The sequence below is a fragment of the Stigmatopora argus genome, chromosome 2 (assembly GCF_051989625.1).
Source record: "Stigmatopora argus isolate UIUO_Sarg chromosome 2, RoL_Sarg_1.0, whole genome shotgun sequence".
NCBI lineage: Eukaryota > Metazoa > Chordata > Actinopteri > Syngnathiformes > Syngnathidae > Stigmatopora > Stigmatopora argus.
Window position 1 is genome coordinate 21,229,479 of NC_135388.1, and position 13,106 is coordinate 21,242,584.

Consider the following 13,106-nt stretch of genomic DNA (forward strand, 5'->3'; position numbering starts at 1 on the left):
ATATATATATATATATATATATATATAAAAATATATATATATATATATATATATATATATATATAAATATATATATATATATATAAATAAATAAATATATATATATATACATAGTTCACAGTCTAGCTTTGAATGCTCTGTTGACGCAAACATTTAGCGGCAGGATTTCTTTTGTAAATACAGCCGAAATGACGGCCAGCACCAAATTAGTGTGGTCGCCGTCATACTAACTATATTGAAGAACTGGGTGTATTAAGAACTCTATATCCCAGCTAGTCACTGCGCAGTACTTTATCTACGGGAAAATAGTAGAGTCGGGCTGCTTTCCGTAGTTGTCCTATCGACTGATTTATTTTATTTTATCGTGATAACAATTTTAGTATTGGTCCATATATAAAGCGCACTGGATTATGCGGCGCCCTGTCTATTTTGGAGATTTTTTTTTACTTTTATGCGCGCCTTATAGTCGTGAAAATACGGTATATACAAAATCTACCCATGTTGATTCGCAGGGGAACAAGAGGAAGCTAACAGTAGGCAACATAGAGAGACCACACGAAACAACATTAATGAACAACAACAAAAATCACATTTTATGATTTATTTGTAATGTAATTTATTAGTCGCTGTCGCTGCTGGTTCTTACCTTCCCCTTCTGCAGTGCTGGTTGACAGACATTTTGAAAAAAAACTATCCAACTCTCCTTTGAAGACTTAATAATGTTTCTGTAGTGCAACAAACAAATGTTGTCATAATGGGCGATCGCACGACCAGTGAGGACTCTTTCGGGATGTGTTTTTTTTGTCAAAGACAAAGTTCCTGAAATTTCCCCAGCATTTCTTTTATTTTCGCTGTTGGAATGCTTGCTGCTCCCTCCCCGTCCACCTTCTTGTTATATTGCTCCCTGATTGCCGAGTGTTGCATTAACTCTAGTTCCTTGAGCTCCTCCAGGCCATGTCAATTGAGTTCAAGCACACAACAATGTCGAAGCTGTGCTTCCAAAAATTCCGATGAGTAAGGTGGGTGTTTTCTGTGATCTCAAAACACCTTTTGAAAAGAAATTTCGTGTAAAGTTTTTTTAAAATTTGAAATGACTTGCTGGTCCATGGGCTGGAAGAGGGGCGTGGTTCTCCGAGGAAGGTACAGCACCTTTATAAAGTTGAACTCCTCCAAGGTTTCCTCTTCTAGGTGAGGTGGGTGTGCGGGGCATAGATGAGAATCAGTAGACACTTGAGGGGGAGGTTATTCTTTTTAAAAAATGTCTTTACAGCAGGACCAAACACTAAATTCACCCACTCGACAAAAAAATTGTCGAGTGACCCAGGCCTTGGCATTCGACCTCCACATGACGTTAAATTTCTCCTACAAGACTTTGCAAGCTTTGAAAGCTCGGGTTTTACCGATAGGTACACTAGCAGGGGCTTAATCTTACAATCTCCACTGGCATTACTACAGAGAGCAAGTGTAAGTCGGTCCTTCATGGGCTTGTGTCCCGGCATTTTCTTCTCCTCAGCTGTCATGAATGCGTGGTGGGGCATCTTCTTCCAGAAGAGGCCAGTCTTGTCGCAATCAAAAACTTGCTTTGGAACGTAGTTATCCTCCACATGTTGTTCCAATTTTTTTTAAAATAAATTCTTCTGCCGCCTCATTGTTGGCACTCGGCACTTTTTTGAACCAGCCACGCGATGCTTTAAAGTCAGGGTATGCTTGGTGTTCCGAAGAACTCTCACCCTCACCGTCCATCACCAGGTCGCTAAATATGTCCGCTGCGTTTGGAGAAATGGCAGATTCTGTCAATGTATCTCCTGCAAGCTGGGCTCCCCTGCTTGTTATCTCTAAATGAGAGTCCAGACACCTTGCGGAGGAAACGCATTTCAGCCGGTTGTATCCTGGATCTTCGGTCATAACCCACAGCTCGTGAACGCAAGTGGATATATGCCTGTGCAAAAAAAAACATCTGCATCTCACGGCCAATACCTGCCCGCACAAAACAAAACACAATCTTCAATTTTCTCGAGAGGTACAGGGCTAAAAAAACGAATGATTTTTTTTAAAGTACGGGCATCATTAGCCAAACTGAGAAGTAAGCCTGTAATAACCTCCAGAGGCATGGGAAATCTACTTGAGGTCACACTTCCTATAAAGGCTGTAAAATGTGTGCCAAAAATTAATAATGCTAAATCTGGGAGCGCATGAGAATATTTCCTAGTGTTTTAGGTAGGTGGTTGCCAAACTACTGTACAGTGGTACCTCGAGATACGAGCTTAATCCGTTCCGGGACTGAGCTCGTATGTCGATTTTCTCGTAACTCAAACGAACGTTTCCCATAGACATGAACTAAAAACAAATTAATTCGTTCCAACCCTCTGAAAAAACACGATATTGGAACATTTTTCTTTGTTCTAATTCGCCATCTATTGACAAAGTAACAAATAACTAGTGTTTTGATCCTACTAAAATGTGTTTAATATTATTAAAATTAGACGGATTTCGCGGAAGGGAGAGAGAGTGACAGAGAGAGGGGGGGAAAGGGGGGGGGGGGGGTCTTTGCACAGCAAGGCGCTCGTAACATAACATAAACAAATTTAAATGAACTTGGATTACGATGCAGACACACTCAAAAATAAATTTAATCTAACTTTACAATAAACTTAATTATAATCTTGTTTTAAATTTTGAAACCTTTCTTCTCCCGGCCGGGTTGGCTCTATTTGCCCCGCCTCCACCCTGACTTTCACATGCAACCAAGATGTTTGCTTTTGTATTCCATTCAAAATATTCCCAAAATGATGCACACAAATGTCCTCACAATAGGATAACGCACGACCACTTGCCAATGAGAAGTAGTATATACGCCATTCGCACTGACTAACAGGAAAAAAACACGGAAAAAATGCAACGCTCCACCCAGTGCTCGCAGAGACATTACATGAGGAAGTTGCGACCACAGAGACATTACAAGAGGGAGTTGCGGGGAGAGAGACAGTGCCCATGATGTTCTTATGAGCAGCCTCTCGCATCCGCTCTCTTCTCGTATATCAAAATTTGTCTCGTATCGCAAGATAAATATTTGCTCAAAATTTTACTTGTATCTCAAATTGCTCGTATGTCGGGGCACTCGTATGTCGAGGTACCACTGTAATTTTAAGCTTCATAACATTAAAAATATTTGGGGGGATTTTCGGTGCTTGCGTACCTGTCATTTGAACTGAAAGTTATATGAAGTAAGTGAAGTACTAGATTAGTAATTCCACAAACTGAACAAAAATAGAACAAATTTAGTCATCAAAAAGCAATCAACTGGGTAATCTACTTGTCTTGACTTTGATTACCTAATTCACAAAAATATCAACAATCTTCCACTGGATTTAGGAGCACAAGATATTCCATATTCCAAGTGCACAAACACACCTGCGCATACGCGCACACACACACACGCGCACGCACACACACGCGCACGCACACACACACACACACACAAGTAATACAAACATTTATAATTCCACTTCTCACCTTGCACGTGCCTCTAAGTCAGTGAGGGTGCCTTCAGGGACAAAGTGTGTAACGTCAGCGATGTGAACCCCAAGCTCCAGCATCTTTCCTCCTGCAAGGCTGTGCACAGACAGTGCGTCATCTACATCCTCACAGCCCGCAGGGTCGATGCTGAACACCAGGCGATTTTCTCGCAGGTCCCGTCGGTCAGCCACCTGAGCATGGTCTACCTTCCAAGGCTTCTCGGAAGAATTCACAGGCAGCTCTCTCAGCTGGGGAGAAACAGAGACCCTCAAAGACTGGGGAAAATAGTGACAGTAATATTCTTCATTAGAAGTGGTAGGAGTTTATCATCAGACCTGTGCATCAGAGAAGGGCGGAACATGGATACAATTTTCAATGAGGATGGTCTGTACTTCAGTCTCAAGTTCACCAGCGCGTCCCAGAACTTTCACACTGTGTCCGTTGGGATACAGTGATGTGCTTTCCCATGAGTCAATGCGTACTACCACTCTGTGGTCCTGACCAAAAGCAGAGAATGATGTTATGTTTATAGATCAAGTATATGTCTCTTTTTGCTTTAGAGAGTCATTCAAAGGTATGGTTGTTTCGGGTCATTACTTGAAATTAAAGATAAAGTAAGCAGATAGCAGAATAAATTCTTCCATTAATGACAGAAAGCTGACGAATTTCAAAAGCTGCAGCAGGCATCACACAATGTTAACTGGTGGTATGATAGTCTTTTTCTATCAAATACTGTATTTTTATGCTATTAAATATGCACTTTACACCTCGCAAAACACATTTTGTCTATGCAGAGCACTAGATATTTCTACAGATGACAGAGTATACATCGTTAGGCTGATTTTTTTCTCTCTTTTTAGACAAAACTAATAACTTTGAACTCTTTCTTTATTGTTGTGAAATATGAATTGTATTCTTATATTCACTCTTGTACTCTTTTGCACCTTTATGTATTTTAGTCACTAGAATAGAATTCTATTGACACCTATTGGTTAAAACGTGCACTACACCTATTTTTGTATCACCACCCATGTCTGTCACGTGATCTACCTCTAATAAAACGCCGTTGAAGCCAGGAGATGCGCGGGAGAACAACTTTGGAGAGCGGGAGGATAGACACATTCTCCAACTTTTGCATTGTTCCCTCCCCCCTCTGCAGACGCGGTTAAAAATCTCATTCTTGCTGTCTCTGAGTACTCTCTGTGTTCAATTTCATTTAAGTGTTGACAGTAGTTCCAACAATTGTTAATGCTGCCCAGAAACTATTTCATGATTGAGTCATAAATAGTGACCTTTACTGGTCTAAAGTTGCTTGGATGTTGTTGTGGGTTCTTAACTGTTGTTGCACTCATGGAGTAATTTTGGTTGACCGTCCACTTTTGGGAAGCCGTGCCACTGCATCAGGTTTTTTCCATTTGTGGATAATGGCTCTGAGGGTGGCTTGCTGGAGGCATACCTCCCTGCAAATGGTTTTGGGACATTTACCGTAATGGTTTCAATCAATTTTCTTTTCATTTGTTCTTGAATTTCTTTGGGTTGTGGCAAAACACATTTTCACATTAAATATTTTGGATAGTACTGTATTTAATACATTTCTTGATCAACGAATCTGCTGATGAACAGGGAAAGGTGGTTAATATTCTGAAATTTGTGTTTGTGTATGGAGGTTGTATTTTATAGTGGTGCAGAATAGTAATTCATATTGAAAGTTGTTTTCAATATTCTACTCAGTGTTCAATTCAAACAAGATGTAAAGGCCAAATATTTGACAAGGATCGATAGTATTTTTACCTACTTAAAGGGGCAGTTAAGTCATTTTAATGATTTGTTTCTCAAAACATAAAAATACGTTCGGAAATACGGTAAGTATAGAAAATGTGCACAGGCTGAAAACGCTCAAGTACTGAATATCGGAGTTATAGAGGGAACTTGTCTTTTTGGCTTCTCACCAGGCAGGATTTTTAGCTTAAACCAAAAAAAAAGTGGTCAGGCAGCATGGACTACACCTCTTGCTTTCTCGCTGGCATAACGATAGCACGTCAACACACTGCATTGGGCCACTCAAAAGAAGAGTCCACCAGGAGGTTGATGACAACAGGGTCAGAGCGATTGAATTTGGCAATCATCTTAATAGTGTCACGTTCATGTACAACAGCATATTTGTACAAGAAAAGAAATGACGGTCGCTTTGTTCCTTGTGCGTCAAAAACCTCTCGCAGAAAGAAGCTCCTCCTGCTGCCCCTGCAGCGCTTCCTGAAGATTCCATCAATGATCCAATGTCTGTCGATTCTGACAGAGGAAGTGGACTAAAGCTCCCAATAAACTTGTTTTTTTTTTTTTAAATATTATTATTTCAATAAAGCGGAGGAACAATTTTCACTGTGAGAACAGTACTTAAACTGTTTACATTTTTATTTAGGGATTATATTTAGATATTAATACATGACAGTCCTTTTATATGCCTATATCTGGAATATTTAATAAATAAACTTCTTGATAATTGCACCAGTATTTTTCTATAGGCGCGAAAACATGTAGGTAATAATAATAGGGTTGATCCTACTTCGCAGTTTTTCGATTATTGCAGCTATTGTCTGGTCTCCATTATCCGCAATATTTGAGGGATTATTGTTCTATCACTCTACCAAATCTTACCTGCAAAGCATCGGCCTGCTGTGTGCTGATACGGATCTTCGGGATGCGATTGTCCCAAGGCACAGTCAGGATGCGCTGAGAATTCCTGCTCTGGGACTGTGTGATCTCTCTTGGAGGGAATGTTACCACATAGTCCCTCCAATTTCTCTGCAGGATCCCAACAATTTTTCCTATAAATTACATCATTCAGACACCTTTTAGACAAACAAAATTGCACTTACAGTGCACTCAGATTTGCTTCTGTTGCCTTTTTAAAAACGTGTTTTTAGCGTGTAGGTGTAGCGTGTATGTTTAAGCTGGTGTATGTTTTGCCATGCCTGGCTGCGTCTATAAAAACGGTGCTTCCTTTGTGTGTAAAATACAGAAATAGCACTCGTTATTGACACTGCGGGTAAAAATACGATGCGCCGTATAGTCGTGAAAATACGGTATATATGTTCATCAACATGAGTATGAAAATGTTAATTAATATGTGCTGTCCCTTATTAAATAAATCAAACTCATCTGAGTTTAACGTAGAGAGCAAAAATCTGAAATGTCGTTGACAAAATATCGAATGTTTAAAATATCTTGCACTTTCAAATATGAACATCACACCTGTAGGTATAGGTTTACTTTGAATGTCCTCTCCATTCTTCTCGTCCAATTGTCCTTCAGTCAGGGCACTAGCCTTCCCTCTCCATTCGCTCTTTGGCAATAACTCCACCACAACGGTGTCACCGTGCACAGTTCTGTTACGATTTTTACTTCCAAACACCAACACCTCACTGCTCAGCTCTATAGTATGAAGATGGGAATAGTGAAAAACACAAAGACCGGCAATGGCAAAAATGGCGACAAACACAGTACAGTGGTACCTCGAGATACGAGCTTAATCTGTTCCGGAACTGAGCTCGTATGTCGATATTCTCGTAATTCGAACGAACGTTTCTCATTGAAATGAACTAAAAACAAATTAATTCGTTCCAACCCTCTGAAAAAACAACAAAAACAGGATATTGGATTGGAAAAAATGTTTCATTTCTTCTAATTCGCCATCTATTAACAAAGTAACACATAACTAGTGGTTTAATATTACTGAAATGTGTTTAATAGTACTAAAAATATACGGATTTCGAAGGGGGAGAGAGAGAGACGGACAGAGAGAAGGGGCAGGCATGAATTCGTTCCAACCCTCTGAAAAAACAACAAAAACAGGATAACAAAAACAGGATACATAAAAATGTTTTATTTCTTCTAATTCGCCATCTGTTAACAAAGTAACACATAACTAGAGGTTTAATGTTACTAAAATGTGTTTAATAGTACTAAAATTATATGGATTTCGAAGGGGGGAGAGAGAGAGACACGGACAGAGAGAGAGGGGGGGCGTTAATTCGTTCCAACCCTCTGAAAAAACACCAAAAACAGGATATTGGATTGGAAAAAATGTTTTATTTCTTCTAATTCGCCATCTATTAACAAAGTAACACATACCTAGTGGTTTTAATATTACTAAAATGTGTTTAATAGTACTAAAATTATACAGATTTCAAAGGGGGAAGAGAGAGACGGACAGAGAGAGAGGGGGGGTGGGCGCTTTTTGGACGGCAACACGCTCGTTTCATAACATAAACAAATTTAAATGAACTTGGATTACGATGCAGACATACTCAAAAATAAGTTTAATCTAACCTCACACTAAACTTAATTCTAATTTTGTATTAAAGTTTGATACCTTTCTGCTCCCGGGTCGGGTTGGCTGTTTGCCCCGCCTCCACCCTGACTTTCATTTGCAACTGAGGGTTGTTTGATTTTGTATTCCCTTCAAAATATTCCCAAAATGATGCACACTAATGTACTCACAATAGGATAACGCACGACCACTTGCCAACGAGAAGTAGTCTTGTATTAGCGGTCGCTCCGCCAACAGGAGCTAACAGGCTAAGGGGGAAAAAACACAGAAAAAATGCAACGCTCCGCCCAGTGCTCGCAGAGACATTACAAATAGGGAGTTGCGGCCAGAGACATTACACTAGGGAGTTGCGGGGAAAGAGCCAGTGCCCCTGATGTTCTTATGAGCAGCCAACGAGAAGTGATATATACTCCTTGTATTAGAGTGACGGAAAAACCCACTGAAAAAAATGCAACGCTCCGCCCAGTGCTCGTAGATATCTGTTATACACGAAAGAGATGCGGCAAAAAAGACGCTAAAATGATAAACGATAAAAAAGAGTGCGCTAAAATGATAAACAGCCTCTCATGACTGTACTGTCTAACTTATAACTATGCCTTTTCCTGTATCTGCATTCTCACCCTCTTGCTACTGTCACAATGAAATTTCCCGAATATGGGATGAATAAAGTTATCCAATCCAATCCAATGTCTTGGCCACCTTGCTTTCTCGTATCTCGAAATTTGTCTCGTATCTAGAGATAATTATTTGCTCGAAATTTTACTCGCATCTCGAAATGCTCGTATGTCGGGGTGCTTGTATGTCGAGGTACCACTGTATACATTGTTTCTCCAACGAGTTGAAATAATCACAAAAAAAAAATCAGTTCTCAATACCGCACCTGTATTTTTATTTGAGAGGCCCTCCCTTCTCACAGAGGCTTCAGTCAGTGCTCTGTGTTTGTTGACATTCAGCATTCCCTGAACAAAAAGAGAGGAAGTGTGATAAATGTTATCCATTGAAGATTAACAAGACGTTAACAAAATGTGTATGGAACTCATGAACCTGGCTGTTGTTCAATAATAAAATTCATTCATTAATTTTATGAACTACTTTATCCTCACAAGGTTCACGGGGGGTGCTGGAGCCTATCCCAGCTGACTCCGGGCCAGCGGCCGGGAACAACCTGAATTGGTGGCCAGCCATTCACAGGCCACGAGGAGTGAGACAACCATTCACGCTCACACTCATACCTAGGGGCAATTTAGAGTGTCCAACTACTGTGCATGTCTTTGGAATGTGGGAGGAAACCGGAGTACCCGGAAAAAGCCCACACAAGTCCGGGGAGAACATGCAAATTCCACACAGGTGGACGAACCTGGATTCGAACCAAGGACCCCAGAACTGTGAGGCTGACGAGCTAACCACTCACCCGCCGGGCCGCCTTCATAATAAAATGATCCTCAAAAATACAACCTGGCTAATAATTCTGCAATAAAATATGCTTCCATAGCCACAGACAAATGATGGATTATTGGAAATGTTGCTTGGTTTGCAATACGTTGACTAACATGACATGGAGCGATGAGGAGATGGAATGTTTTCTAGATATTTGGGCAGATGCCAAAGTAAAATCAATGTTGCATCAATACCTTCTGATTGGCCAAATATACCTCAAACGCTTGTAGCTGGATGAACCATATCAGTATGAGCATGAGTGCTGCAAGTTGGAGCTCTGTGATGGTTAACTTCCATATTTTAACCCACCCATATTCGTTTTGTTCAGTTAGTTATTCAACAATGTTTACACGATATGGTTTGTTGTCAAAGCCTGGGTCACTAGCAAAAATTGTAATGTGAAACGGAACCACACCAAAAGAGTTTGGACCAGATGTATTTTGGTCTCGTCCAAAGGAACTATTGACTTTCCTTGTTTGAATATACCTTAAAATGTCACTGCTAAAAATACTGAACGATATACCTTTTTTGTTACTGACAATTTTAGTTTAATAAATTCTTGTGAAAACTAGTCATGGGAACACAATTAATCACAACACTGACATTTTGTCAGCAAACTGACTGCTGAAGTAAATTGCTGGTTGGTTTTTAATTTTAATTTAAACATGAATAGTTAGCTACTCTATCCTTACTAGAAACCTTGCAGTAGATTTTATAACGTTCTTGCTGAGTAATTTTCAAATGAGTAAAATCCCACTAATTTTCTAATTAATGATCTCTGCTTGAGTTCAGTAGTTCGGGAATTGGATCATGGATTGAACTTTTGGTTTCTTTTTTGTATTAGTGGCTGAAATGAATCAATAGTGCTAACTGTAGTGCTACATAGCATCATTTGTTCACTTTTCAATTTGTGTGAGGTTAAGAGTAATGTCCCATTCAGATTAGGCAGCTGTTTATCAAGGACAGTAAGATACCATATTTTCTTGCCGAAAAGCCGAATTTGACGCAAAAAAAAATGATGACTGAATCCAGGGCACGTCTTATATAATAATAATAAAAGTTGAGGTAAGGTAAAGTGATTATGAAGAGGATTTTGTAAAAATGGTGCTCCATGTTCTGTCTGAACAAAGTTTTATGTGTGAATATGAGACCAGGTAGCTTCATATATTACATGAGAGAGCTCACTCGCATCCCTTAATTCATTAAATAACAAATTTGGGGCTATCATTTTTTTAACAGCAATGTTCATTTTAAGTTTAGTGATTAATATTATTTTGGCTTCATAAATTACAGGCCTTGGTTATAAAAAAAAACAAGAGAATACATTTTAATTAAAAGTAAGGACTAGGGGGCATAACAAAATAACAAATTTGCATAATTTGACTGTGAATGTGTAGACTAATGATGTTAACATTTTAATTGCTTTTATACAACAAGCTAGACATGTGGAATGTCTGCACACTCATCAAGTGTGAAATTATAGAACCAAGTAAATTTTACGTTCGCTGCCGATAGTCAAATGTGTTTGGCACAGACAAAGATTATAACGAATACCACTTCACAAAGACTTTCTCCACCCATGACTGGCCACTAAACTGTGTGAACACACAAGCTTTCATTTTCATATCAATCCCAAAAGTAAAAAACTGCATTGTCGGCAAAATGATTACTATCAGCTAACAGAGTAAACATCTGATAAGAGGCAAATGTTCTAAAATGTAATTATGGATGGGGGTAATTGTGTTTATTCATATATCCACAAATGTGCCACCTACGGAAAAAAAATATTTTCTCAATTATAAGCCGTATTTGTCGCAAAAAAAACGATTACTGAATCCAGGGTACGGCTTATACGCGCAAAAATTAGATTTAACATGCACGAAACTGCAAGGTGACAAAGACGAAACGCCATAACGCAAGACAATGCGGCCGATACAGTCAGTTATTTCAAAACACAGAAAAGATAAACAGATAAAACGCTAAACAAAATGTATTTTGACGTCTATGAATTAAATTGAAGAAAAAATATAAAGCGTATCTTGCATAAAATATGAAAAAGCTCACTCACTTTTGCCTGGCACTGCTCGCTCAGGGCTTCGCCATATTACCGTAGTTAAAGTGCCCTGATGGCCAGATGCGAGTAGCCTAGATAGATGTGTACATAGTGTTTACCATGTCAGCACATCCCAATAGTTTGTTAAGGCTAATTGAAGGTCTTGCAGTCGATCATTAAAATATCAGCCTTGATGCCTGCGTATTGTGTATCTCATGCTATTATTGCACCCAGAGACTTGGTGAACACTAGACCGCTACGGACACACTTCCTGGTTGTACTGCTCACGTTACTTCCTTTTTGAATTTTTGATTGAAAATTACACAGCGGTACATTTGATCAAATCTGTGATTCCAGATTATATTTGTACTTGAATTCATGTAGACACATTTAGAACTGCACACAGAAATAATAAGGCTTTAGCCTTGGAATAAATGTTAAAAAGATATACAGTAATACCTTGACATACGAGTGTCTCAACATACGAGAAATTTGAGATACGAGCATACGAGATGGTTCCCCATGCCGTCCGAGTAGCCGAGTATGCGAGGGGCTGCTTACGAGAACAGCATCGCTCTGTCTTTCTTGCCACAATTCCCTCGCGTAAAGATATCTACAAGCACTGGGCCATACAGGTTGCATTTTTTACTGGAGATAGCGTGACCGAGTCGATAATCTGCGAAAAAGACAGTGGAATCTACATGGATTAAAAAGCAAAGCAAGCATCTGAAAAAGACACCATCTGAGCCCTTCAAAGCGAGTCGTGGCTGGTTTGATAGTTTTAATAAACGAACTGGGATACATTTGGTTCTGAGGCCTGGAAAAGGAACTAGTCCCGACTCGAAAGCCGCGGTGGAATACATTATAATCTTTGCTTCGGTTATCGTACAAGGTTTAAATTTAGTGTAACGTAAGATTAAAACGTATTTTAAGTGTGTGTATAATAATCTACGTTTATTTACCATATTTTCACACCTATAAAACGCACCGTTTGATAGGGCGCAGTCTCTTTCGCGGGTATATTTTCTGTTTTTTGTCAATACATTGGGCGCTTCTTCAGAAAGGGCGCTAGCTTGACACTAGGCTAGCGTAATTTAGGCTAGCCGCTAGCGTGTTTTTTTTAAAGACAGCACGAGCCAAACTAAGTTTGATAATGCTTTTGAGGTAAAAGGTACACTCTGATATAAAGAGTTCGGCGTTTGCCATGCTAGGCTCTACTGTCTGTCAGAGTTGTGTATTCTGGGAACTTGATTCCAGCTTTGGCCAAAGCTCGAACAACAGTGCTTGCCGACACTTGAGCCCAGTCATTCACAATCCATTGTTAACGCGCGACATGCATCACTCCCAAACCTATGCTTCTCCTCGCTGTATTATCGGCATCGACAATTCATTTCAAATCGAATTGAATTGAGTTCACAGACAAGGCGCACCGAACGATTGGCCACATCGACCGTTTCAGAGAAAATTTGTGACTTTTAGGTGCGCCCTATAGGTGTGAAAATATGGCAAATTAAATTTAAAGTTTGTTATGTTACGAGCGCGTTGCCGTCCGTCAAGTCTCTCCCTGTCCCTCTCCCTCTTTTTAAATATACATCATATATTAATATACAATATAAATCTGCAATGCAGTAAAGCCGCGAAAGTTGAAGCCACGAAGTTAAGAGGGATCCCAGTAATACATTAGTCTTTTCACATGCTTATAACTGTTAAGATTTAATAAATACACTTCTTGATAATTGTACTTGTATTTTGTATAGCCGCGAAAACAGG

At 39.5% G+C, this 13,106-nt stretch overlaps 2 protein-coding genes across 2 annotated transcripts in view; both read right to left on the minus strand.

Moving 5' to 3' along the window:
• The window catches only part of dapk2a (death-associated protein kinase 2a), a 127,782-nt gene that overhangs the window by 53,659 nt on the left and 61,017 nt on the right, over positions 1-13,106 (minus strand). The window lies entirely within an intron of this gene.
• Positions 1-13,106, minus strand: part of dis3l (DIS3 like exosome 3'-5' exoribonuclease) — a 42,663-nt gene that overhangs the window by 14,058 nt on the left and 15,499 nt on the right. Inside the window, exons 6-10 of the mRNA XM_077623488.1 lie at positions 8,727-8,805; positions 6,769-6,948; positions 6,172-6,341; positions 3,852-4,013; positions 3,514-3,764 (exon numbers count right to left, since the gene is read on the minus strand). Of these exons, the coding sequence (XP_077479614.1) occupies positions 3,514-3,764; positions 3,852-4,013; positions 6,172-6,341; positions 6,769-6,948; positions 8,727-8,805 (842 nt within the window). The remainder of the gene's footprint in view (positions 1-3,513; positions 3,765-3,851; positions 4,014-6,171; positions 6,342-6,768; positions 6,949-8,726; positions 8,806-13,106) is intronic.